The sequence below is a fragment of the Pipistrellus hanaki genome, assembly GCF_964339955.1.
Source record: "Pipistrellus hanaki genome assembly, chromosome: 3".
Lineage (NCBI taxonomy): Eukaryota > Metazoa > Chordata > Mammalia > Chiroptera > Vespertilionidae > Pipistrellus > Pipistrellus hanaki.
Window position 1 is genome coordinate 185,112,106 of NC_140505.1, and position 25,388 is coordinate 185,137,493.

At 63.8% G+C, this 25,388-nt stretch overlaps 2 protein-coding genes across 5 annotated transcripts in view; one reads left to right on the forward strand and one right to left on the reverse strand.

Annotated features, from left to right (window-relative positions):
- RPL3 (ribosomal protein L3) overlaps window positions 1-25,388 on the reverse strand; it is a gene marked incomplete at its 5' end in the record, with an annotated part of 98,990 nt that overhangs the window by 17,997 nt on the left and 55,605 nt on the right. The gene's annotated exons all lie outside the window — the stretch shown is intronic.
- Window positions 1,563-24,611, forward strand: SYNGR1 (synaptogyrin 1). 4 transcript variants are annotated; one of them, XM_084876958.1, is made up of 4 exons: window positions 1,563-1,731; window positions 15,694-15,931; window positions 17,101-17,246; window positions 21,289-24,611. In XM_084876958.1, exons 1-4 carry the CDS (start codon window positions 1,633-1,635, stop codon window positions 21,514-21,516), a joined length of 711 nt encoding a protein of 236 aa, XP_084733084.1. In that variant the 5' UTR covers window positions 1,563-1,632; the 3' UTR covers window positions 21,517-24,611. The 4 variants fall into 4 exon arrangements, with proteins under 4 accessions (XP_084733084.1, XP_084733086.1, XP_084733085.1 ...); XM_084876960.1 differs by having other exon boundaries at window positions 21,351-24,611; XM_084876959.1 differs by having other exon boundaries at window positions 1,564-1,731; window positions 21,285-24,611.

Sequence of the window (25,388 nt, forward strand, 5' to 3'; positions counted from 1 at the left end):
TTATTCCTGAGTAGCATTCTACTATACTACATGGCCGTTCACAGTTTATGTATACATTTCCCAGGTGAGAGACATTGGAGTTGTTTACAGGTCTTGGCTATTAATAAAATAAAAACTGCTGTAAATATGACTGCAGGGAGTTTTGTGTAAACCTAACTTTTCATTTCTCTAAGGTGAGTACCGAGGTAAGCAATTGCAGACGCGTATGGTAAATGCACAGTTAGCTTCATAAGGAAGTGTTTTCCTCGGTGGCTGTCCCATTGTGGTATTCTCACCAGAAATGTCTGAGAGCTCTAGCTGTGCCCTGGCTGGTGTGGCTCAGTGGGTGGGAGGGTCACCCTGTGCACCAAAAGGTTTCGGGTTTGGTATCTCATTGGGGTTCATTCGGGAGGCAGACCATGGATGTTTCTCACCTCTCTCTTTCTCTCTCCCTCTCTCTCTCTCTTCCTCCCTCTCTCCCCCCCCCCCCTTTCTTCTCTCTCTAAAATCAATGAAAACTTATCTTTGGGTGAGGATTTTTTTAAATGACCTAAGACGCTCTCACGCCCGCCACACATTTCCTCCGGCGTCCTGATGTCACAGAAGGCAGGGTGTCCTGTCATCACCACGTGCAAACACCTCTGAGATACCCCTCTCCAACCTGCTCCTGAGACCCCCGGAGGCTCCCTGGCGGCACAGAGGCCCCAGGACTGCAGGCCGTGAAGGGCCACACCTGGACGGTGGCTCCTCCCCCCGCACTGCGCCCCCAGCCTGGGTTTCCCTGAGACCTAGAGCTCCAGCCTGGGCTGCTAAGGGGTGAGGACACTGGGGTCCGTTTACTGAGCACCTACTGTGTGCCACGCCCTTGACCACCGCGGGGAGCACGAAAGACCAAACCCACGGCCAGAACAAATCATTACACACGTCGTTACTGGGTTAAGGGACAGGGCAGGGCGCGGGGGTTGGGAGATGTCCATAGAGAATGCATGGCCCCCGCTCAGCCTCCTCTTCTGCGCGCTGGGCTGGGGGGGGGGGGGGGGGCGCAGACACTGGGACCCGCATGACGTCAGTGCAAAGCCAGGCGGCCGGGTCCTCCGTGGAGCGGGGCTTGGGGGCTCCGGGAGGAGACTTAGTCCTTCGCCGCTCATTCATTCGTCCCCGAAATCCTCCTGCGGCGCCTACTGTGTGCCAGGCCCCCCGGAGGAGGCCGAGCGCCGTCCCTGCCTCTCCTTACATTGGAGGTAGACAGAGCGACAGGAGACAAGCCCATACATAAGGGAGGTGGTAGGATAGCTTAACAAAAATAAAAAAATAAAATAAGGGGGGTGGTGTCAGCCAGAGCCTCAGGCTGGGGCGGGGAGTGGGGTGCAATGGGGGAGGGGACCAGGTAGACCCGCAGCCCCGCGGGGGACACATACCGCCTCTATTGCACACACACCTCCTCCCCGCCCCCCGCCCCGCAAAGAGGTCACCGCGAGCGAGCGCGCCCCCCGCAGGCCCCGCAGCAGACGGCCGCGCGGGGCGCTCGGGGCGCGCTCAGCCCGCGCACAGCGCCCCCTGGCGGAGCCGCGCGGCGGGCCGGGCTCCGGGCGGGGGCGCCGCGCAGGCGCAGGGCCGGCGGCGCGCGGAGAGGGGCGCCGCGGGTGCAGCACGATGGAAGGGGGTGCGTACGGAGCGGGCAAGGCCGGGGGCGCCTTCGACCCCCTCACCCTGGCCCGGCAGCCGCACACCATCCTGCGCGTCGTGTCCTGGGTAAGGACGGCGGGCCGGGCGGCGCGGGGGGCGGGCGGGCGGGCGGGGGCGCGGGTAACGGCGGCGGCGGGCGCGGGCGGACCCGGACCCCGGACCCCGGACCCCGGACCTGGGCAGGGCCGCGGCCCCCGGGGGAGCGGCCCTGGGGGCGCCCGGTGCCCGCCCCTCCCTCCTCCTCCTCCTGGGCCCTGGGGCGGGGGGCTCGCCGCTCGCGGGGGGCGGGGGGCTCGCCGCTCGCCGCTCGCCGTTCCGGGGCCCCCCTTTCTGGGGCGGGGGGACCCCAGTCCGTGCGCTCCGCCCCCGCCCCCGGCGCCGCCGTGACCTCCAGGCCGCGGCCCTGAGCGCGCGGCTCGGGTTGCGCGGCCGCCCGGGCGGACCGGTGGCCGCGGGGCCGGAGCCGGGTTTCAGGGGCCTTTTGGGGGGGCGGGTCAGGGCGGGGAGCCTCCCTCCGGCGGGGTGCACGCCGCGCCCGCGGCCGGTTCGGAGGGGAGAGGACGGGCCTCCATGGCGGGCCCGGAGGGTGCGGAGGAGCGATGCCTCGGGAGCCAGATGCCGGGAGCCGCCTCTCCTGCGCGGCGTGACCTTGGGCTGGAAGCCGCCCAGGAGGGAAGCCAGGGGTTACGTTCTGAGGCCGGAGGGTCCCCTCCTCCCGCGGCCTCAGTTTCCCCGTCTGGGAGGAGCCTCCTTGAGGCCTCCTTGAGCTCGGGAATCCCTGCATCACCTTCCCCCACCCCCCACCACGCACCTGGGTGCCTTGGGGTGGGGAGGCCCTGGGGAAGGGCCCCTCCCCGCAGTGAGGGCGGAAGGGCCTGTTCTGGGCCCTCAGCCTGGGGGGGGGGGTGCGGACACCCCAGGACAGAGGGCTGCGTGGGGTCCCCGTTCAGACAGAGAGGGAGGAGAGGAGGCCGGACCGGGGAGGGGTGGCAGGGCTGCGGCAGCACCCGGGGCAGGAGGGCTTGCTGAGGTCGGGGAGGGAGGCACCTGGCTGCCCAGGGCTGGCTGGCCAGTGCCCGGACGCCCTCACTAGAGGGTCTTGCTTCTACGGCCCGGGGACAGTTCCTGTGCGCCCGGACAGGAGGTCCTGGGTGGGAGGTGCTGGGCGGGGACCCCAGGGGGCTGCGCCTATAGCCAGTGAGGCCTGGGGGCTCCAGCTCCCTCCTTTCCTGGGCTCTCAGGGCCACATGGGGGTCCGGTGGAGCTACCTTTTTTTGGTCTAAAACCCATTCAAACCTCTGCGTCCCAGGAAGTTGCTCACCTTACGGGGACCCGCTCTGACAGGCCAGGGGAGCCCTGGACTGCTCCTCTCTGGCTCCCTGGTGCTGGCACGGGGCCTGGCACCCTTGGCACACCCAGGAGGGTCTGTGGCACTGAATTCATTCGCCTATGCCAGCCTCCCTCCCCAGAGACCCAGCGGGCCTTTGGCGAAGGTGGAGCTCGAGGCGTGACCTGCCGGGCCAGGTGGGCTGGCTGCCTGCCCTGCCCCCCTTGGCTGGCTCCGGGGCCCCTGGCCTGGGAGGGCACAGCCGCCGGCTCTGGGAGGGGGCTGGGCAGGCCGCCTGCTGGGGTCACTGCTGCCGGTGACGGCTTCCTTTAGCAAAGCGTGATGGAGCCTGCCGGCCCCGAGGGAAGGCGGATGACTCAGAGTCAGACACAGCCCTTGGCCCCACTGTGGGGTGAGCCAGGCACCCTCAGGCCGAGGGGTGAAAGCAGGAGCGGGGGGTGTCCTGCCTGCCGCGGGAATCAGAGAGATTTCATGGAGAAAAGGGATGCCAGTTCGGGCCTGGCGGGTGAGGAGGGTTTGCAGATGTGCACCTCGGGGTGCAGGGAAGACGGTCCCGGCAGGAGGAAGGAAAGGTAACTTTGGATGAGTCCCGCCGTGTGCAGGGGCCTGTGGCGGTGACCCAGGTTACCCAGCGGGCCCTGCGGCTGCCCGTGTCACACTGGGAGAACCTGGCCTCAGGGAAGCCAGGGGGACTGAGCATGTCGGTGGGAGATGGAGAACCGGAACCCAAATCTTCCTGCCTCCACAGCCTCCTCACCCTGATGCCTTTGAATAGAGATTCTTTTTCTTTTTTTTTCTATTATTTTAAAAATATATTTTTATCCATTTCAGAGAGGAAGGGAGAGGGAGAGAGAGCTAGAAACATCAATGATGAGAGAGAACCACGGATCGGCTGCCTCCTGTACACTCCACACAGGATGGAGTCTGGAACCCAGGCATGGGACTTGACCCGAATAGAACCGTGGCCTCCTGGTTCATAGGTGGACACTCAACCCCAACCACTGAGCCGCACCGGCCTGCCTAACTATAATTGTTCTTTCTTTCTTCTTCTTCTTCTTTTTTTTTTTTTTAATATATTTTATTGATTTTTTACAGAGAGAAAGGGAGAGAGATAGGGAGCTAGAAACGTTGATGAGAGAGAAACATCGACCAGCTGCCTCCTGCACACCCCCTACCGGGGATGTACCCGCAACCAATGTACATGCCCCTGACCGGAATCGGACCTGGGACCTTTCAGACCGCAGACCGACGCTCTACCACTGAGCCAAACCGGTTTCGGCTATAATTGTTATTTCTGGTCATAAAAGTGAAACCTGTCAGTTGTAGGAAAATATAAAAATCACTTGTGATGGTTGCACAACAGTTTAAATATACTTAATATCACCGATCTGTACACTTAACCATAGTTAAGGTGGTAAGCTTTATGTTACGTGTGTTTTATCACAATAAAGAAAAATTTGGAAAAAACGGAAATCAGGTGCCCAAGCTGGCTTGGCTCGGTGGATAGAGCATCAGCCTAAGGACTGAAGGGTCCCAGGTTCGATTCTGGCCAAGGGCACATGGCTGGTTGCAGGCTTGATCTCCAGTAGAGGGGGAGTGTAGGAGGCAGCCAATCAATGATTCTCTCTCATCATTGATGTTTCTGTCTCTCCCTCTCCCTTCTGCTCTGAAATCAATAAAATATATTTAAAAAGAAAGAAAAAAGACATGTGAAATCCCACCATTTAGGGTGGGCTGCTGTCTCCTTCCAGCCTTTTTCCTTTTTTAAATGATTTTTTGAGAGGAAGGGAGAGGGAGAGGGAGAGTGAGAGAGAAACTTCAATGTGAGAGCAAAACATCGATCACACACACACACACACACACACACACACACACCCTGTGGATCTAGCCTGCATGTGCCCTGACCTGGACTCAAACAGGAAACCTTTCAGTGTACCAGACGCCCAACCCACTGAGCCACACCGGCCAGGGCTTCTTCCAGACCTTTTCAGACAGTGGTACGCTGAGACATTTTGGTGTGTTGTGGAGCATGCCCCCCCTTCTCCTGCTCCCTGGTACACGGGGCGGGGAGCTCCATCTTCACTAACGAAGCCTGTGCCCCAGGGCAGGGGGACCAGTCCTTCCCGGTGTGCTGGCATTGGCAGTGCCAGGTGCTGGGACCCCCCAGCCTCAGGCAAACCCAGCCTGCTGGCCACTCTACCCAGGACTCCTGTGCGGCCTAGGCTCCTGTGAGCAGTGGGCGGGTCATTCTGTAATATCTGTAAGAAAATCTTCTGCCCTGACTGGTTTGGCTCAGTGGATAGAGCATCGGCCTGCAGACTGAAGGGTCCCAGGTTCGGTTCCGGCCAAGGGCATGTACCTTGGTTGTGGGCACATCCCCAGTAGGGAGTGTGCAGGAGGCAGCTGATCGATGTTTCTTTCTCATCACTGTTTCTAACTCTCCCTCTCCCTTCCTCTGTAAAAAATCAATAAAATATATATTTAAAAAGAAAACCTTTATCTGAAAGAGGACCCGGAACCATCTAAGCTTCGAGGTTTTCCAAACCTGGACCCACCCTGGAACCTGAGGCCTCTGAGCCCCCAGGCTCTGGCTGGGGCAGAAGCAGCCCCAGGACCCCCTCCCTCTTGATTGAGGCTTTCTCAGCTCCCCTCTGCCTCTGTGCTCCCCCTGCCCTCCTCCCCCACCCCCCACACACGTGTCAGGGCGATTCCATGTCGGTAAAGGTGGGGAGAGAGCTGGTGAGCCCTCCGGCAGCCCCTGCCCTGGGGAGGGGGGGTGGCGGAGTTGGGACAGTGTGTAGGGCCAGCCCAGAGCTGCTGCCTCTGAACCAGGCCGTGGGGAGATGGGGCTGTGCTGGGGGACAGGGGCCCACCCCTGTGCCTCCATCGCCCCCTCTGCCTGTAGGGGCTCCTGTTTGCTGGAGCCGAGTGGGAAACGGGGCACCAGCAGGGAACTGGCCGGTGTGACGTGAGGGACCACCTTCTGTTTAGAATTCTTAGTCTGTCTGTTGGGGGGTTCCCTTGGGGAGGAATTTTGGTGCTGGTAGATGAGAGGGCGTTTTAAGTTAATTCCCTGTCTTGGCAACATGAAGCAATAAAATGTTTGAGGCTTTGCCATTTTCGGGGCCGATCCCTACGGGCATTGGGGTTCTGTAAGTGGGCTTAGTGAGGCACAGGGTGGAGGGAACGTCTGCCCGTTCCAGGCTCGGACTGTCGGGCGCAGTTTGAAGCCGGTCCCCGGGGTCCCCATTCAGTACGCACTCCCCGGGGCTGCCCTGCCTGGGTCACCGGGGCACCAAGGGGCAGCTCATCGGGGAGACTTTACACCCTTTGTCTTCATCACCCCCCCCTTAATGATCACAGTTAACACAGAGTAAAAGCTGATCTCACTCTGCAAACGCAGCGGCTTCAAGACCAGACCCCTTGTCCCAGCTCCCGACTGGATGGCACGCCCTCGTCATCAGCCTCAGAAGGCTGTGTGGAAGGGGTCCCAGTGGGGACAGGGCCTCCTCAGAAGGCTGTGTGGAAGGGGTCCCAGTGGGGACAGGGCCTCCTCAGAAGGCTGTGTGGAAGGGGTCCCAGTGGGGACAGGGCCTCCTCAGAAGGCTGTGTGGAAGGGGTCCCAGTGGGGACAGGGCCTCCGGCCTTCATTCGTTTGTTCCACGTGTGCCAGGTCCCCGTCAGTGCCAGGCTGGTCCCACCGGAGAGGCTCTCAGCCCAGTGAGAATAGGATCGAGTGGACAGGCACAATCTCGGAGGCCTGGGGCGCTACAGGAGATCCAGTGGAGTGTAGCTACCTCTGCTGGTGGAAGCATGGAGGGCTTCCAGGGGGAGGTGGCTCCCGAGCTGATTCCGATAAAGAAGTGGGGAGGGGAGCAGAATGTGCTGGAGGTCTGAGTGGGCTCTGGAAATGATGGTGAGGTCTTGGGGGCCCCGGTATATTAGTGAGAGTGATGAGTCAAAAGGCGAGTAGGGGGAGACAGCCCAGGCAGGGCCTCGGGGGGCAGGCACACGAGCTGGACTTGACCCGAGGGCCCTGGGGAGCCATGAGGGTTTTAAGCAGAGAAGAGCTGTGTTTCGGAAGCTCCCTGTGACTGCCAGCGTGCCGCAGAGAGGGCTCTGGGCAGGTGTCTGGCAGGAAATGTGTGATCTGTCTAACCTGTCCTCTCCCCGGCACCTCCCTGTCCCTCCCTTAGAGAGCGAGTCCCTAGGGAGGTCCCACGAGCCTCTGGCGGCATCGCCGGCAGCATGGAGCCTTTCTCGCCTCTCCCCCTGCCATTGCCGAGCCCTGGCGGGTCCATCCTGCAGGCCGGTGGAGGTGGGGTCAGCGCAGGGTGGTCTCCTGGAGATGCTGGCTGATAGGATTCTGCCAGGCGTGTTGGCATTTCCTGGTCCGGGGGCAGCGCAGGAGCTCGGGGGGCCTGGGAGAGTTTGGGGGTGGCCCTGGGGTCTCTCTTCAAGAGCAGGACCCCCAGAACGGGAGCCCCTGGGAGCCTCTGTGACGTGTGACATGGGAGTGCGGCGCCTGGGTGTGGGGGCAGATAGAAGGTTTGTAGGAATAAACGTTTAAAGGGCCTGCCCGCCGAAACCAGTGTGGCTCAGTGGATAGAGCATCAGCCTGCCGACTGAGGGGTCCCAGGTTCGATTCCAGTCTAGGGCATGTACTTTGGTTTCGGGCACATCCCCAATAGGGGGTGTGCAGGAGGCAGAGAGGTGCTAGAGGCATCTCTCTCATCCGTGTTTCTAGCCCTCTATCCCTCTTGCTTCCTTTCTGTAAAAAAACAATTATATATATATATATGTGTGTGTGTGTGTGTGTATATATATATATATATATATATATATATATATATATTTAAAGTTTAAAAATAAAATAAAGGGCTGCCATACGATCCACTCCTCCTGGGCACATACCGTCCCGTCCAGTGGGCTTCCGCGGCCCCCACTTGAGGTGAAAGCTGAGGTCGGGGACGTAGCTGGAGTGGCCAGGATCGCAGCCCACCCTGACCTCAAGGACAGGGCCACAGTTTCCTGCGTCCAGGTGTCCCCGCCCGGGTCTGCTTGTGCAAAGCTGTGAGGCCGGCAGTCTGGAGAGGAAGAACAAAGGCCGGGGGGAAGGCAGAGAGGAGTTAAAGGAGGAGGAGGGGGAGGGGGGCAGATGGCAGCACTGGCGAGGGAGCCGCACTGCCTGCCCCGGAGGAGCCAGCTGTCTGTCCAGGGGAGGAGAGGCAGGGCGGGCGAGTGCTGCACCCACTCCCACCGAACTGGCCGCTGACCTGAGCGAGATGCCAGGCTCTCTGGGCCTCAGTTTCCCCGCCTGTCAGATCGGAAAGGGACGGTCTGGATGGGGCTGATGGTCCCCAACCTCTGCATGCTCAGAGAGCCCCCTTTGCTGCTGGCGGGCTGTAGGCTGGTAACTTCAGGACTGCTTGGTCTTCCAAGAAGTGACGTTAAGGACCACTCCCCCCTCGCCCCCAATGTTTTGGGGGGGCCTGGGCCCCAGGCTCATGTGCGTGAGCAGAGCAGTGTCAGTGAGGCCTGTGTTTCCAGGGGAGTCCCCCTCAGCATAGACTTTGTTCAGCTCCTCTCTGCAGGGAGGAGGGGGTGGGGAAGAGGGCTTGGGGAAGGGTCAGTCTCAGACCAGACTGCTTAGAAGGTCATTGTCCAGGAGCCCCAGCAACCCGAACTCCTCCAGGAACTCCTGGAGGACGAGGACTGGGCCTGTGTGCCCGCCCTCCGAAGGCCCCTCATGGGGAATTGCACTGTGACCTGACCTCCCGCCGGGACCTGCTTCCCCTCCTCTGCTGGGCCTGGAGGTGGGGCAGGTGCCTCTGGCCCCGGAGGCAGCTTCCCGATCTTTCCCCCCAGATTTGAGTCTCACACCAGCGCAGACCGGCCAGTCCCTCCGGTGAGCCAGCCCCGGCCACGTCTCCTCCCTGCGCGGTGCCTGCCCTGGCCCGCTCGCTCCAGTGCCGCCTCGGCCTCCTTCCTGGTCATTGCAGCACCCGAGCCATAATCCTCCTTACCTCTGGGCCTCTCACTTCCTTGGCTGCCTCCTCCCTCAGTCCTGTCCTCACCCGCCTCAGCCACTCGCCAGGTGTGCCCCGGGCCTGCCCATTCTCTCCCGTGGCTGCACACACTCAGGCGGCTGCCTCTCCCCACCCTCTGCCTTCCCAGCCCTCTCCCCTGCCTACCCTGATCCCCGCACTTACCTGATCGCCCTGCCTGATCCCCGTCAGTGGTCCTTGGGCCTGGGACCTCTGAGCCATTGACCCTCCTGCTGTGCGCGCTGCCCTCCCCCAGGTGGTCCTCCCTGTCCCTAGACTCCGCCCTCTCACCAATAACCTTCCCATCTTCCTTCCCCCTCCCTCTCCTCCACCCCGGCTTTGCCCTCCCACGCTGGCTCTCCCGTCACCGTACACGCGTGTTATTTCCGGCCCTCGCCATCCCCCGGTCTCCCCTCCGGTGTCCTCCGCTCGCACTGCCAGGCTTTCTCCCCGCTCCGGCACCGTGACCTTCACGTGCCAAGCCCCGTGGCTGCCGTCGTGGACGGATCGCTCTCCGCACCTGGCAGGCAGGGCGGGCTGTGTCCTCCCATCGGACCCGGCAGGGGCGCAGACACCTGCTCTCCCGTGTAATGTTCCCGTGCAGCGGCGCCGGTGCCCGCTCCGGGGGAGGGCGGGGCCCGCTCTGGGGGAGGGCGGGGCCCGCTCCGGGGGAGGGCGGGGCCGGTGCCCGCTCTGGGGGAGGGCGGGGCCCGCTCTGGGGGAGGGCGGGGCCGGTGCCCGCTCTGGGGGAGGGCGGGGCCCGCTCTGGGGGAGGGCGGGGCCGGTGCCCGCTCTGGGGGAGGGCGGGGCCCGCTCTGGGGGAGGGCGGGGCCGGTGCCCGCTCTGGGGGAGGGCGGTGCCCGCTCTGGGGGAGGGCGGGGCCGGTGCCCGCTCTGGGGGAGGGCGGTGCCCGCTCTGGGGGAGGGCGGGGCCGGTGCCCGCTCTGGGGGAGGGCGGGGCCGGTGCCCGCTCTGGGGGAGGGCGGTGCCCGCTCTGGGGGAGGGCGGTGCCCGCTCTGGGGGAGGGCGGTGCCCGCTCTGGGGGAGGGCGGTGCCCGCTCCGGGGGAGGGCGGTGCCCGCTCCGGGGGAGGGCGGGGCCGGTGCCCGCTCCGGGGGAGGGCGGTGCCCGCTCTGGGGGAGGGCGGTGCCCGCTCTGGGGGAGGGCGGTGCCCGCTCCGGGGGAGGGCGGTGCCCGCTCCGGGGGAGGGCGGGGCCGGTGCCCGCTCCGGGGGAGGGCGGTGCCCGCTCTGGGGGAGGGCGGTGCCCGCTCTGGGGGAGGGCGGTGCCCGCTCCGGGGGAGGGCGGGGCCCGCTCTGGGGGAGGGCGGTGCCCGCTCCGGGGGAGGGCGGTGCCCGCTCTGGGGGAGGGTGCTGCGTGCAGAGAAGCCAGGGGAAGTACGGAGGGAGCAGGCACTCGGTCAGGGATGGGCCATGATGATGATGATGATGATGATGATGTTGATGATGATGATGATGATGGTGGTGGTGGTGGTGGTGGTGGTGGTGGTGGTGGTGGTGGGGTGGAGATGAGAGGGGTGGGTCAGCGGGGGGAGGAGTTCCCGGCAGATGGAAAGGCCGGAGGCCAGGAGAGCAGGGACAGGCTGCAGGGACCGGTCTGTCAGGTCAGAGGTCAGGCACTGTCATCCCGGCCTAGGCCACGCCTGGCATCCGGAGGCCTCCACTTGGGGCGGACTGCTCCCCCTCCTCCTTCCCCCGCCGTCCCTATTCGTCTCCCCCCCATTCCCCCCATCCCTGAATGCCCAGCTCAGTGTCCCCTCCCCCTGAGCTCCTCCCCGCTCGCTGGTCCTCCCCGCCCTCCGGCTCCGCGCGGCGGCCGGAAGGACTCAGCGGAGGGCTTTCCGCCTGTGTCTTCCTTTTCTCCTAGAACTGAGGCAGGCCCTGGCCGCGTGGCTCTGGCGGGTGAGGGGCCTGTGCGCTGAAAGGTGGCCGGTCTGATTCCTGGTCCCGGCCCCGGCCCAGTTTTGGCGTCGGTCCCCAGTCAGGGTCATGCAGGGGACAATCACCAATGTTCTTCCCTCTCTCTCTTTCATCAACGTTCCTCTCTCTCTCTCTCTCTCTCTCTCTCTCTCTCTCATTAATGTTTCTCTCTTTCTAAAATCAGCAAAAACATATCTTTTTAAAAACTAGAATGCCAGGCAGGCCTGGGCCCAGTCCCTCTCTGAAGACCTGGGCTGTGGGGGAGGAGTCGGGGAGCAGTCGCAGGCATGCGGGGGCCGCGGCAGAGGCAGACCCTGTGCCAGGACGAGCAGACCCTTCTTCCCCGCCGGGACCCGCCGAGCCTCGGTTTCCCCTGTAGGCCGGGCGCACGGAGTCCTCCTGGGAAGGCTCAGCTGTGTGACCCCTGGTGACCCAGCCACGGGGGGAGGGTGCGGACGGGCGGGGGAAGGGGAGCCCTCAGGCCACCCCGGCTGAGTGCCAGCACTTTGGGGACGGGGGTGGGGGGTAGGGGGTGAGGGGGACCGCTCACCAGGCCCCTGCCCAAAGGAGCCCGTTCCCTGCCCCCACCGCTGAGAACCAGAGGGGACGGGACAGCTTGTGGGAGGATTACAGCCTAATCCCCAGCAGGTCACGTCCGAGGCTGCAGGGGGCGGTGCGGGCAGGGAGGAGAGACGGGACCCGGGCCCACCCGCCCGGCCTCGGCCCTGCTCGGCCCTCCTCGGCCCGGCCTCAACCTGCCTCGGCCTGGCCTCAGCCCTCCTCAGCCCTGCTCGGCCCTCCTCAGCCTTCCTCAGCCCTGTCTCAGCCCTCCTGGGCCCTCCTCGGCCCGGCCTCGCCCTGCGGGCTGCGGGAGGCTCTTCAGGAAGCCGAGCGGCTGCCCCGTGCCCGTCATGCGCCCTGCGTGGCTCAGCCGTCCTCCTCACATGACGCTGGGGAGGCAGGGCCCCATCTCGGGAAGGGGGGCCCTAGGCAGTGGGGGCACAGCCAGGGGTGCTGCGGAGAGAGGACTCCCCTCTCCCGGCTTCCGAGCTGCCTGTGCCTCCTCCACCCGTCAGCCTCACCCCCTGCTCCCCTCGGAGCCTCTCCTGCCCCCCGCCTGGCTCCAGGGTGAGACATACACCCAACAAGTGAACCAACAAATAGCACAATACAGAATAAAGTCACGTGAGGGCATCGTCAGTAAAATAAACGGAGAATATGGTGGATCTGGGAGTCCGGTCTGGAGGGCTTCTCGGAGGCGGTGTCGCACATGGAGGAGTTGAGAAGGGCCCAGTGGGAGCCTGCAGGGAGGTCTCCCAGGCCTGGGGCACAGCCCAGGCAAAGGTCCGGGGCGGAACGCGCTGGGGAGGCCCAGAGAGGGCGGCGGCGGGAGAGGCGTCTGAGCCCCAAGGGGGAGGGGGTTTCCCTGGGAGAGTGGGTGGTGGTGGGATGGGGAGGGGTGGTGACACCATCTGGTTCGGGTTTAGAGAGACCTGTCCAGCCGCTGTGAAGGGACAGTGCGGGGCGGGATGGACACAAACCGGGAAGCTGCTGCCATGGCCCGGGAGGAGGCGCGGGGATTGGACAGTTACTCTGGGAGGAGGGAGCGAGGGCCTGGCTGCCCTACTGGGAAGGGTTTGAGGGTGAGCCCAGTTGGGGTCTTAGCAGCGGGGTGGGGGCCAGGGGAGAGACAAGGTGAGACCACTGGCCCAAACGGGGGTCTCAGAGCTCGCCCAGGGGAGGGACTGTGCCCTCGGCCGGGAGAGGGCTGGTGAGAGCCGGGCTGGTGAGAGCCAGGCTGGTGAGCGGGAGCTTCTTGGAGGAGACAAGCGCACCTGCTGTCCCTCACCCTGTCACCCCCCACCCTACCCCACACCTTCACAGAGAGGAGCCCTCCCGGGCTAGGTAAGCGGCATTGCCACCTGGAGGTGGGCAGCCCTCAAGACTGCAGAGGGCAGAGGGGTGGCAGGTCAGCTAGCTGCTGCCTGAGGCGTGGGGCGGGGCCTCGGACATGTCCCGGGCGGGGGGGGGGGCGAGAGGGCAGGCGCCGTGTGGGGCTGCGGCCCAGGGGCTGCGGCCAGACCTCTCTCCGCAGCTGGGCTGGGGAAAGTCGCATGTGCCGGAGCCCGTTAACGCCAGGGCTCTGGGGCGTTCTGGGCGAACGGCAGTGCCTCTGCGCCTCCCCCCTCCGCGCGGGCTGGGCCCGGCTCGCCCGGGAGGGGGTGAGCCCAGTGCCGGCCGCACAGCTGCCAGCCTGTGTGCAGACAGATGTGAGTGGGTGGTGACCCTGGGCCGGACAGCAGGTGGCCTCCGGGGTCTCTTGCTGATCCTGGAGTTTGGAGTCTGGAATTCACTCCTTGAGTGGCCTGGTTCCCCTCAGGAACGGGGCTGGGGACAGGCCTGGGCAGGAGGCCGGGCCCCCAGAGTCAGGGCCTCTCTGAGCCTCAGCTTCCCTCTGGGAGTGTTTCGTGGGGGCTTTTAGGTTTCATTGTATCGTTAGAGGTTTGGGTGAGGGTTAGGTGAGAGGCTTGTGATCCATGTCCAGTGATGCCAGGCCCTTGGGGGGCTGTGTGCCGTCGCAGGGGCTCATGGGGGAGACACACGGGTAACTGAGTCTCAGCAGGAGTGTGTGCGGGTCAGGGCTGGGGAGGGTCTGGGGAGGAGGGGTGCCAGAGGTGGCAGGTGGTCACCGCCGCCCAGGGAGTTTGCAGGGAGAGAAGGAGTCACCTCTTTGGAAGCTGAAGAAGGTGGGAGGGGCATTCACTTGGGAGGGGGGAGCAGCAGTGTGGCTCCGGCCCCGGGGAGGGCTGCGGGGGGGCTGGCAGGAGAGGCCCGGAGGGGGCTGGCGGTTTTTGCTTCTGTCCGTCCCTGAATCCAACGGTCCAAGATCCTGAGATTCTGAGATTCCACAGTTTCTTCCAGTTTGTTTTTCTGAGTTGGGCACAGCTCTGCTCCAGGTGCCAGCTGGAATCCAGTTTTAAAAAGTGCCAGGATTGGATTATAGAGATGGCGGAGAACAAAGGGCCTGGCGTGGCTGGTTTACCTGGACGGGCCTTGTTCGTTTTGGTGTGTGTGTGTGTGTGTGTGTGTGAGCATTTCTCTGCAGCCAGGGAAGGTGTTCCTGTGCCTGCCAGCGACCCCCGGCCTCCCGCACCCTCCCTGCTCCCGCACTCCTGTCTGCGCCCGCAGCAGACCTGCCGGTTAGGATGCATTCCCCTCACCGCAGCCATTGCCACCCCATTCCATTCTGGTTCATTTCCGGTGCTCCCTGGCAGCTGTGTGCTCCTGGCTGGCCCTGCAGGTCTGGCCAGTCACCGGAGGCCATAGGCACCGGTGTGGATTCAGACTCGGGTTTGAGATCGGATTCCCCCTAACCAGCAGTAACAGGAGAATAAGGACGCGGCCCACGGGGGGGGGGGGGGGGGGGGGGGGGGGGGGGCTAATTAGTAGTCACTGAGTGCCCGGAGGGATCCCTCTTTGTCTTGCCTGGGCCGCCAGGGGGGAGGGATGGAAACCGAGGTGCGGGCAGCTGAGCTGAGAGTCCTGGAGGGCGTCCGGGAGGCCACAGGGGCTGGTCCGGTGCCTTTGGCAGCGTTCCTTCCCTGCCCCGAGCCTCAGTTTCTCCGCTTAGACCCAGGCCTGGTTCAGGTGCGGCTCCCGGTCCGGCCCAGCCTGCAGCCTGCAGGGACCGAATGCGCAGCCTCTGTTCTGACCGTCAGCTCCTCCCAGCCTGCTCTTCTCAGCAAGGGGCCGCGCCTCCAATCTGTCATAGCTACCGTGTGTCAGCCAGGGCCGTGGGCTCACCTGACGCCTGAGGGGGGTCCATGTTCAAGTTCACTCACATGGTGCTGGCAGGACTCACTTCTCTGTGGCTGTGGTCCCTTCTGGCTGTTGACCCTCAGTTCCTACCCAGGCAGGCCTTCCCAGGAGGCAGCTCACCCATCGGAGGGAGCAGGCAGGAGGGGCCGAGAGCCAGAGTTGGTAGCTTCCTCACAGAATGATGTCTTGTCACTTTTTCCGTGTTGTGTGGCAGGTGCCCTGGGCCCGGCCCACAGACCAGGTGTGAGTACAGGAAGGGGGTCCTGGGCCATTGAGCTGGGTGCCAGCCAGACTGCAGTGGACCCGCTGGGTGACTCACTTCTGGTGCTGCAGGCTGCCCTGGAATTGGCGGGATTGTGCCAGGGGTTATTTCTCCGTTCATCGCTCCTTGCAGGTGTCAGGGCCTGGACAGCAGGGGAGGGTGGGACCAGGGACAGACAGGTGGGGCCTGGGGCCTCTGTGGAGGGAAGGGGCGCACAGGATGGGGGTGGAGGCCGAGCAGGTTCCCTGCCCAGGAGCACAGGAGACCCCTGGCTCTGGGAGGCCAGTCCAGTCCTAGAGGAACCTCGGTGTCAGGTCCCAAGAGGCCTTCTCAGGACCTGGCTGGCCTGGGGAGGGGGTGGGTAGGGTGTTGGTGGTAGTGGCGGGGGGGGGGGGGGGCGGGGAGAGCATATCTGCAGTGAAAGGGTCCTCAGATCTGGGGTTGAGGATGGAAGCATGGACCCTGCCCTGTGCTGTGTGAGCCACGTCGGTCACGCTCCCTCTCTGGGCCTCCCTCTGAAGACAGGCAGGCTGAGAGGTGCTGGTGGGCTCTGGGCGGGGCTGGCTCTGGGCGGGGCTGCGGGGTCTCACGCCTCCCGCCCTCCCCGCCCCGCAGGTGTTCTCCATCGTGGTGTTCGGCTCCATCGTGAACGAGGGCTACCTCAACACGCCCGCGGAGGGCGAGGAGTTCTGCATCTACAACCGCAACCCCAACGCCTGCAGCTACGGCGTGACGGTGGGCGTGCTGGCCTTCGTCACCTGCCTGCTCTACCTGGCCCTGGACGCCTACTTCCCGCAGATCAGCAGCGTGAAGGACCGCAAGAAGGCCGTGCTGTCCGACATCGGCGTCTCGGGTGAGGCGGCCCCGGCCCCGTCCGCCGTCCCCACGCACACCTCCCAGGCGGGTGCGGGTGCGGGTGCGGGGACAGGCTGGGGCCCGCAGGGAAGCGTGGGGCCGGTGCTGGCCTGCAAGCCCCGTGGCCGCCGCCCTGGGGGCCCCTGAGAGCTAAACAGGGTGCTGACTGAAGGCGCTGGCGCACAGTAGGTGGCCTGGGAGGGTCAGACCCTGGAGCTGGGAGCCCAGGTGGCCTCTGCTCTTGCCCTTCAGAACCGGCCTTGGCAGAGGTACCGTGACCCCCGTCCCTCTCGTCTGGAGAGTCTGATTGGTGAGGGCTTAGCTGAGCGTCAGTAGAAGGACATCAGCCTAAGGCCATGGCCTCGGGTTTGTGGCAAGGACCTCCCTCCATTTCCGGGCCTGGGACTCAGGATGGGCCTGGCGGCAGGTCTGGGGCCCTGAGACCTGAAGGAACTAGAACAAAATTCATGGTTCTCAAACTGGGTCCCACCGAGCCTCAGGGTGCCCAGCAGTGCCTGTGGGTGGGGCGGGGCTCCAGAGGCCCTCCGCTGGGCACCCATGCTTTCTGAGCAGCTCTGGACTCTCTGGAGGGGCCTGGGCACCACAGGTCTTGTCTGTGGGGCTCCCCTGCTGAGCTCCCCAAACCTCGGCTCCCAGGGCCCCTCTGACGGACCCCCGGGGACTTTGTGAGGCTGCAAGCGCATTAGAGGGTGAGGCTCAGACCCGCTGGAGCTGAGCCACACCCTTGTCCTAGCCCCCGCCCCTTCCCCCGCCCTGACCTCTGGGGGGCTGCAGGCAGGGGTGATGGGGGTCGGGGCGCTCCTCCCGGAAGCTGCAGGCCTCGGGCGGACGGGGGCCAGTCAGGGGCAGCCGGGAAGTCTGTGCTTGGCCGAGGTAGAGAAAGGCCGGCCCGGCTGATGGATGTTCTCTCTGTCCCTCCCTCCCCGCCTCCCCTCTCTCCCGCCTCTCCCTGCCCGGCTCTCCCTGGGCCTTCGCTGGATCCTTCCCGTGACTGACCTCCCTGTGCTCGCCCCCTTCCCTGTGCTCCCCTCTCTGCCCCCCTCGGGGGTGGAGACGTGCTCTTGAACCTCCCCCTGTTCCTCGGTTCCCCATTTCCTCCCGCCTTACCCCCCTCCCCACGTGGGACCGTTCCGCCTGACCCCCCAGCCTTCTGGGCCTTCCTCTGGTTCGTGGGCTTCTGCTACCTGGCCAACCAGTGGCAGGTCTCCAAGCCCAAGGACAACCCGCTCAACGAGGGGACGGATGCAGCCCGCGCCGCCATCGCCTTCTCCTTCTTCTCCATCTTCTCGTGGGTGAGTGCCACCTGCCACCAGGCCCGGCCTGCGCTGCCCGCAAGGCAGGGACCCCATCTGCTCTGCCCTCCGCCCGGGGCTGCCCCGAAGAAGAGGCCGCTCCCATTGCCAGAGGACAGTCACGGGGGGGGGGAGGGGGGATGGCACACCCTGCGTGGTGCAGAGCGCCACCGCGGTAGCTGGGTGGGTGTCCTCTCTCCTCTGTAACAGGCGGCAGCGCTGAGGCTTCACGGCAGGGTGAGGCTCCGAGGTCTTAGGCTGGGCAGGAGCCCAGACTTGGAGGCAGGCCTCCAGTTCTCGGGGCCGCTGTCTTCCCATCCATAACATCGGGCGGTTAGACTGGGGGAAGGGTGTCCCCGCTCAGGTGCCCCCCAGCAGGCCAGGCGGCATGTCCATGCCTGACCCCTGGGCACCCTCTCCTGTTCGGAAGCAGGCAGGGCCCTACAGGGGCCCGAACTTCCGCTTTCCAGAGGAGCCAGGCTCGGAGCTCCTATGTGAGTCTGCTCTGGGCGTGTGGGCACTGTATCGCGTTAAGGAAAAAGGTCATGAGGGTCAGGGAGAGCGTGTCTCTGCACGGCCTGGCTGGACACAGCCCCATGGGCTCTGAGCCCCGTGGTCGGGAGCGCCACCAGCGAGACAGCAAGATGGCCTGGAGCCTCATTCTCTCATCCCTTCCCTCATCTCCTGCGCATGCCTGGGTCGCATCGCCCTCACCCCAAGGCCCCCTCTCCCAGGCCTTCGAGCAGCCCTAGGCCGAACCTTCTGCAGGGAGGAACCCCATGCCGCACCTCCTGGCCTGCCCTGGGCGACTTCTTTCTCTGGTGGGGGGCCCCGGGTATTCCTTTCTCGCCCTGATGCAATATTGGAAGCCAGAGTTTGCAAGGGGAGACCTGTGGTCCAGGCCCCAGCAGGCCAGCTGTGGCCGCTCCAGACCTCTGTGACCTCCAGGCCGGGAGGAAAGACCCGGTGACCCCGGGAATTCAGACAGAGAGGCCCCCTGGCCTGCAGGGAAGAGCTAGGGAGCAGCAAGCCCTGAGATGGAGGAGTGGGCGATCGGACCCTGGACTCGCAGAGGAGGGCGATGGGCACCGTGGCCGCTGAAGCCTGCGCCCTGCCGGCCTCACCCCCGCTCTCTCCTGGCAGAGCCTGAGCGCAGCCCTGGCCGTGCGGAGGTTCAAGGACCTCACCTTCCAGGAGGAGTACAACACGCTGTTCCCCAGCTCGGCACAGCCCTAGGCCTGCCCGGCGCCCGAGGCAGGGGGCCCCGTGCCCCGCCCCTGGCCGGGGTGTGGGCAGCTGCCGCCTGCACCGGCCAGGATGCCAGGGCAGCCAGGGCAGGGGGCCTGGCTCGAGAGGCCAGTCAAGACCCACCACTTCCCCGTTACCTCTTTTGTTTACTCTTCTCGTGTTCATCCATTCAGTAAACGTTTATTGAGCAGCTGCTTTGTGCCTAGTGATGAGTCAGAGGGGTCCCTGGCCCCGGGAGCCCACGTGCAGGGCAGGGGAGACCCCAAACCGCAGTCTCCCTCAGGGGACCGCCATGGGCCGTTAGAGGGTGGGCGGCGGCCCCCTGTGCCGGCTGCTGGGGTGCTGAGCCGCGGACAGTGAGAGGGCCTGAAGGCTGACCTTACAGCCCCAGTGGAGGCTGGCCGCCAAGGGAGGCCTGGCTGAGGACATCAGAGGACTCCAGTCCTGATCGGCTCTCATGTGCTGTGTGACCCTGGGCAAAGCCCTGCACCTCACCTCTCTGAGCCTCCGTCTGATTCCCTGGACTGAGGAGTGAAAATGGACCAATCTCTCAGGGACATTATGTGGAGAAACAAAGGCTGGCACAGACATGCTCAATAAATGTGGGTTCTTTTGTTCCTTCATTTGTTCCCTCATTCATTTATTCACTCAGTCATGTACTCATTCATGTATTCACTCACTCTGCCCAGGGAGGCAGGGACACTTCCACGGTCTGACTTCGGGGTGATTCTCATGTGGTGAATTCTTGTGCTGCTGGACTGCGGCCTCCGGTTCTGCACAGGTTCCCTCCGTGGGGCCCTCGGCTGCCTGGGCAGGAACCCACCTGTCCCTCCTCGCTCTGCAGAGCTGAGGAGGCGACGGAGCACAAGCAGGCCCCAGAGCAGAGCGCAGAGGGAGCCTCCTAGCACTGGGAGCATGTGAGTGCAGGCTGCTCATGGCGCAGTGAGAGGCCTACTGTGTGCCTGAGCTGGAGGAGCAGGCACGTGGACACCAGGTTTCTGGGCTCCGAGCAGAACTCGCCGCCGCCCCTCCTCACCCCAGTCAGAGGGGCCCAGGCGCTCTGTGCTCCTGCCGGGGCCCCTTGACCTGGATGGCGAGCAGGCTTGGCTCGGGGGCAGAGGAGTGCCCCGTTCGCACTAGGCGCCCGTGGTCAGAGGCCGCCCTGACAGGCTCCGCAGAGGCCGTGGCTCCAGGCCTCTGTCTCCCTGCAGGAGAGCAGCCTGGACAGGCGAGCCGGGCTCCCGGAGAGCCAGGTCTGCAGATGCTTCTCAGGGACTCATCCATCCCTTCCCCATGTGCTCCCGCCAGCTTGCCGATGACGCTACCCCAGAGGGGGCTGTCCCCCTCCCTGCTCCTCAGGCTCCTGCGTGTGAGCGGCCGGCAGCCAGGACCCCACTCCAACATAGAACATACAGGAGGCCCCTGCTTCCCTCGGCCGGCTCCTCCCGGCCTGCCTCTCCCAGGCCCCCGACCTCTGCTGTCAACAGCCACGTCCCAGGAAGGGCTGCCCCTCGGAGCTTTCTCCACTGACACAAACCGCAAGTTAAGGCCTAGTCACTGGGCTTCTGGAACTTTCTGGAATTAAACACCAAGCACCTGCATCAGACCCTTTGCATGATGGCCCCTTGGTGCTTTGTCAGGGGGCTGACCAAGAGAAGGAGGTGTGGCCTGGGAAGGCCTGTGCTCAAGTCTGTGTTCTGGCGCTAATCCTGCCTTGAGGGCTCCCTTCTCTAGGCCTCAGTCTTCCCAGCTCAGAAATGGGATGTGGGTTCTCATCACAGGCCGGTTACCTGGCTGGAGAGACTGGAGAGGTCTCAGTGTAAACCTGTAAGCTACTTCACAGTGACATGTGACTTACTCCCTAGCTCGGTGTGGTCAGTGTCATCGTCCTCAACGACAATATAGCTGCTTTTACTGAAAAATAACCCCCCACCTATGCGTGGGTGCTGGAGCCACGTTGTTCCCGCCTGAAAAAAAAGGGCCTCAGTGGTCACATACGAAGGTCGGTGAATGTGGCGTGTAGTGTCGCCCCTGGGAATCCCAGCGTACGTTAAATGGTAAGGCTCTGACAGGTCCTTGCTCCTGAAACGTACTCTGCTTAACAGTTTCCCAGACGCGTCAGACCACGTGGATTCCATTAGAATTAGGTTCAGCCGCAAATAACAGTGGTTTAAACGAAGCCCGAGTCTGGGAAGACGGTCCCAGGCTGGCGTAGTGGCGGGCTCCAGAAGTCTCCAGTGACCCAGGCCTCTCTCATCCCGACAGCGTGGCTCCTGGACCTCACGGTCCGTTTTAGCAACTAGAGCTCCAGCCATCACATCTGCATTCCAGGCATCAGGTCAGGGGGAACGGAGACCTTGGGGTGGTCTCTTGGCCAGAACTTAGCTGTTTGCTTGCATCTAGCTGCAAGAGAGCCGGACGCCTTAGGGGATGGCAGCAGTCCCCTGTCCCGCCAGGAAACTTCCTTTCCCCGGTCCGCCTAACAGCCCCGAGGACACAGTTCCAGAAGGAAGCTGTGGGCTTTTGGGCCACAGAATTTTTGGAGGCCCAGAGCGACCTCTGGGTTTGGGGGCCACGGGGTGGGTGACTTCTGAAGTTCTGGACGATGTGGTTCTGGACAGCTTCCCTTCCATCATCGGTCACCGTGGTCCGTCTTTGGTGCTTTAGGATATTTAACCCTCTGTTGCCTGTGTCTGGTGAACTAACCGCCACTAACCGCGTGCTCTTGTCTGTCTCTCCCCTAACCTCCCCCTCCCTCCTGTCTTTGTCCCCCCCGGCCCTCGTCCCCAGGCAGGCCAGGCTGTGCTGGCCTTCCAGCGGTACCAGATTGGCGCCGACTCGGCCCTCTTCTCCCAGGACTACATGGACCCCAGCCAGGACTCCAGCATGCCTTACGCCCCCTACGTGGAGCCCAGCGCCGAGCCGGATCCCACCGGCATGGGAGGCACCTACCAGCAGCAAGCCAACGCCTTCGACGCCGAGCCCCAGGGCTACCAGTCGCAGGGCTACTGAGCCGCAGTGACCGCTTCCTCCTCCTCCTCCTCCCCCTCCAGGCCCCGCCTGCCCCAGCCCCAACTGCCCCTTCCCCCTCCTCCCACGCCCCGCCCCTCCCTCCCAGGCTGCCTGCCCAGCACCTCCTCAGCCTCCCAGTCGCTCCACTGAGGCCCAGGGCGGCTTGCGGCGGGAGGTGCAGGAGGGAGTTTGCAGGGTGTGTGTCTACATGTGTGTGTCCAGCAGGAGCCTAAGGTGTTTGCATTCATCCATTGTGTCATCGAGCATCCATGGGGCACCTACTGTGTGCGGAGCCCGTGCTCGGCACGGGTGTGAGAGAAAAGGTGTCGGGAGGGGGAGGGGATGCGAGGGGGGGGCCTTTCCGTGCCAGCGGAAGGAAAGGTGAGAGACGGGTGACGCTGGGAAGGTCAGGCTGCAGGGTGACTGAAGACCCCCAAGACCCCAGGGCCACCCCCTGCTGGGTGTGACGCAGCAGCCCTGCGAGGGGCATAGGGCTGTCTGTGGTTGTGGTTGTAGAAGCTGAGGCCCAGAGAAGTCAAGGTCAGTCGTCAGGGTCACTCAGGCAGCCAGTGATGGAGCTGGGGCCGAGCCGAGGCTGCCTGATGGCCGGGCACCTGCCGTCCCCTGTCCCGGCCTTCCCCAGCCCCAGCCTGGGGCTCCAGTGCTTGGTGCCCCCATTATTCCGGGAGGCCCCTGGACCTTCGCCCTGAGACACCCCGATTCTGCTGCAGCTGGGGGCCTGTTCCGCCCTTGCTCCTCCCCAACTGGACAGCCCCGCCTCCAGGCTCCTCCCAGGCGGGCGGGGAGTCCCCTGCATACCACTGTGCTGTGTGTGCCTGCGGGGGGCTCAGCACCTTCTCCGTGGCTCCCGGAGGACTGACCACTGCCCCTGCCCCTCGGAGAGGCCAAGGCCCTGCCACGGCGGAGGGGAGCCCAGGAGGGGAGCGCCTGGCCAAGGCCACAGCGCGGGGCAGAGCTGGGCGGGTGCCTGGGTGTCCTGGCCCCAGCTGCCCAGCAGGTGGCCCATTCCCTGCCCTGTGGCCTCCCAGGAAACACCTGGTCTGGGCCATGGTCTTGCCCTCCTCTGGGGCCAGCCAGGGCCCGGGGGCTTTGTAGCCACGGGCAGGAAGGGCCCTCCCCTGGCCGTCAAGAGGCCCACGAGGGGCGCTCTCCCTGCGGGGCGCTAAGTAGAGAACAAGGACCTGGACCTGCATGGCCAGCCTAGAGCTGCCGCCGTGTGCGAGCCGCCCAGGATGACCGGTGAGAGCCGGTGCCGGGGAGGCCCGGGGGACCACAGGCCGCGGAGGAGAGCAGCAGGTGCCCCCGGTGTACGAGGAAGACGGGGGGGAGGGGGCCACCAGGTGGGCTCCTTACTGAGCCTCGAGGGACAAAGGCCTCGGACAGTGGGGAGCGGTGTGGCTGTCCTCACCACCAGCACCTGATGCCACGGGAGAGCCCTCAGGCGGTGATGGCAGCTCTGGGCACCCGCGCGGGGACAGGAGCTGACAGCCGCTCGGAGACGAGCACTAGGCCCCCACGGACCCGGGTGCCCGAGGGGCTAAGGCCCCGGGAGGGTCCTGAGGACGGAGGAGTCACACGGCGGTGAGGGAAGGAGAAGGAACTTCCTGGCCAGAGAAGTAGCATTGTCCCCACTTAACCGGAGGGGAAACTGAGGCTCGGGGAGTTAGCAGTGGAGCTTGGATTCAGACTCAGGTCTGTCCACGCCCTCCCCAGGGGCAGCACTGCAGGGAGAGGACCCCAGACCAGCCTCTGCATCTGAGGGAGGGCGTCTCCCCAGAGGTGTGGGCAGGTAAGGGGGAGGGCGGGTGGAGGTGTTTCCGGCAGAAGCTCTGAGCCCCTGCAGGAGGCGGTGAGACGTCCCTCCCGTCCCTACTCCCCACTCCCCACCGGGAGCCGCCCCTGCTGACAGGCACTGGGAGACCCCGGTGAGCCCCGCTGAGATGGTGCGGGCTGGAGGGCAGGGCACATTGCGGCTTTATCCGGCCCCTGGGTGTTCATTGCAGACTCCCTGCCGCCTGGGCTGGGAGCGTTTACAAGACCCGGCAGGAGTGGGGGTCACTGACTCCTCACGCAGCCTTCCTGACTGGCCCTGGGGTACGGCCCAGACTGCCACCATCAGGCAGGGGCCGGCCCACGGTGGAGCTGAGAAACGGGGCCAGAGGTGTCAGAGGGCAGGGCGTGAGTGCATGGCGGGGACCGCGGCTCCTGACTCCCCTCCTGGGAGCTGGGGAAGCTGTTCTATCTGTCCGCTGAGGCCCCCGGGGGCCCAGCCGGATCCCCCTTCCCTCCCTGTGCCCCTTCCTTGGAGAAATGCCCCTGACCTTGCAGAGTTTGGGTTTCCTTCTCCCATCGAGCACCAGACAGCCCGGCAGGCTGGTTCCACACGCGTTTAGAGTTGCAGGGACTCTCGAGGCCAGAGTCAGCCCGAAGGCAGTGACTTGCCAAAGTCAGGACAGCCGGCGGCTCCGGGTCCGGGTCCGGGCCGCCTGCCTGGGCGTGGCTCCCGGTCTGCTCTGGGGTGTGACATGGAGACCAATTCCCGGATACATTCCCTCCCCCTCCAGCCTTCCCCGGTGGCCCTTTATCTTCAAAGACTTTGTCAGGGTCCCAGGCCTCCCCCATGTAACCAAGAACCCCCCTTGTTACCCCCTAGGGGCCCCCAACCTTGAACCAAGACCCCAGGACTCTAGGGAGCACGAAGGGGAGCTCCCCTCTCGAGTTGGTGGGAGGAAGGGCTGGCCCGGCCGCTCCCAGCGCTGCGCCCCCACGTGACCCTCCCCGCCCCCCGGTGCCCGCCCTCCTGCAGCGTTACTGCCTGTGTATAGTATAAATATATATATTTTCTATATATAAGATGTATAATATAAGGCTCCGCAAATATCTGTGTGTGTGCGTGTGTGTGCGTGCAGTGAGTGGTGGTCCCCACCCCGGGCCCCGCTCTGGATCCCCCACCACCTGGCTAAGCCTCTCAAGAGTGAATCCCGTGGCCCCGTGGCTCCCTCCTCTGTGACCTCCGTCCATTTGTGATGAACCAAGTGAAGGTGGTGACTTCCAGTGACAGTAATAAAGTGCAGACTCAAACCCTCCGCGGACTGCAGCGTGTGGCCGTGTTCTCTGTTCCTCGCGTGCGGCTGGGAGTGCCCACCGCCATCTCCCCGGACCTGGGACATTTTGTTCACCTTTGTCTAGGAAAAAGTAAAGTCATTACAGTGGAAGTCAGTGCCCCCCATTTTGCATACGTGCACATGCTACACGCACAAACACGCATGCACATTCATTGACATGACCTGTTCTGGAACCTTCCCTGACCTCCAAACGCAACCAAGATCGGAGCTTGGCCTCATTCCTTCCAGACCATTGCTATGCTTCTGTGTTTGCATATGTTTGCAGGACACTTAAAAAATATATATATATTATTTGAAGTATTACATATGTCTCACTCATGACACTATTTTTAAAAATATATTCTTATTGATTTCAGGGAGGAAGGGAGAGGGAAATAGAAACATCAATGATGACAGAGAGTCATTGATTGGCTGTCTCCTGCCCACCTCCTGGGGATCGAGCCTGCAACCTGGGCATGTGTCCTGACCAAACCGTGACCTCCTGGTTCATAGGTTGACACTCAACCACTGAGCCACACCAGCCAGGCTGCAGGACACTTAAAAAAAAAAAAAAAAAAAAAATATATATATATATATATATATATATATATATATATATATATATATATATATATATTATTTTTTTACAGAGAGAAAGAAGGATAGAGAGAAACATCAATGAGAGAGAAACATCGATCAGCCACCTCCTTCACATTCCCTACTGGGAATGTGCCCGCAACCAAGGTACACTCAACCA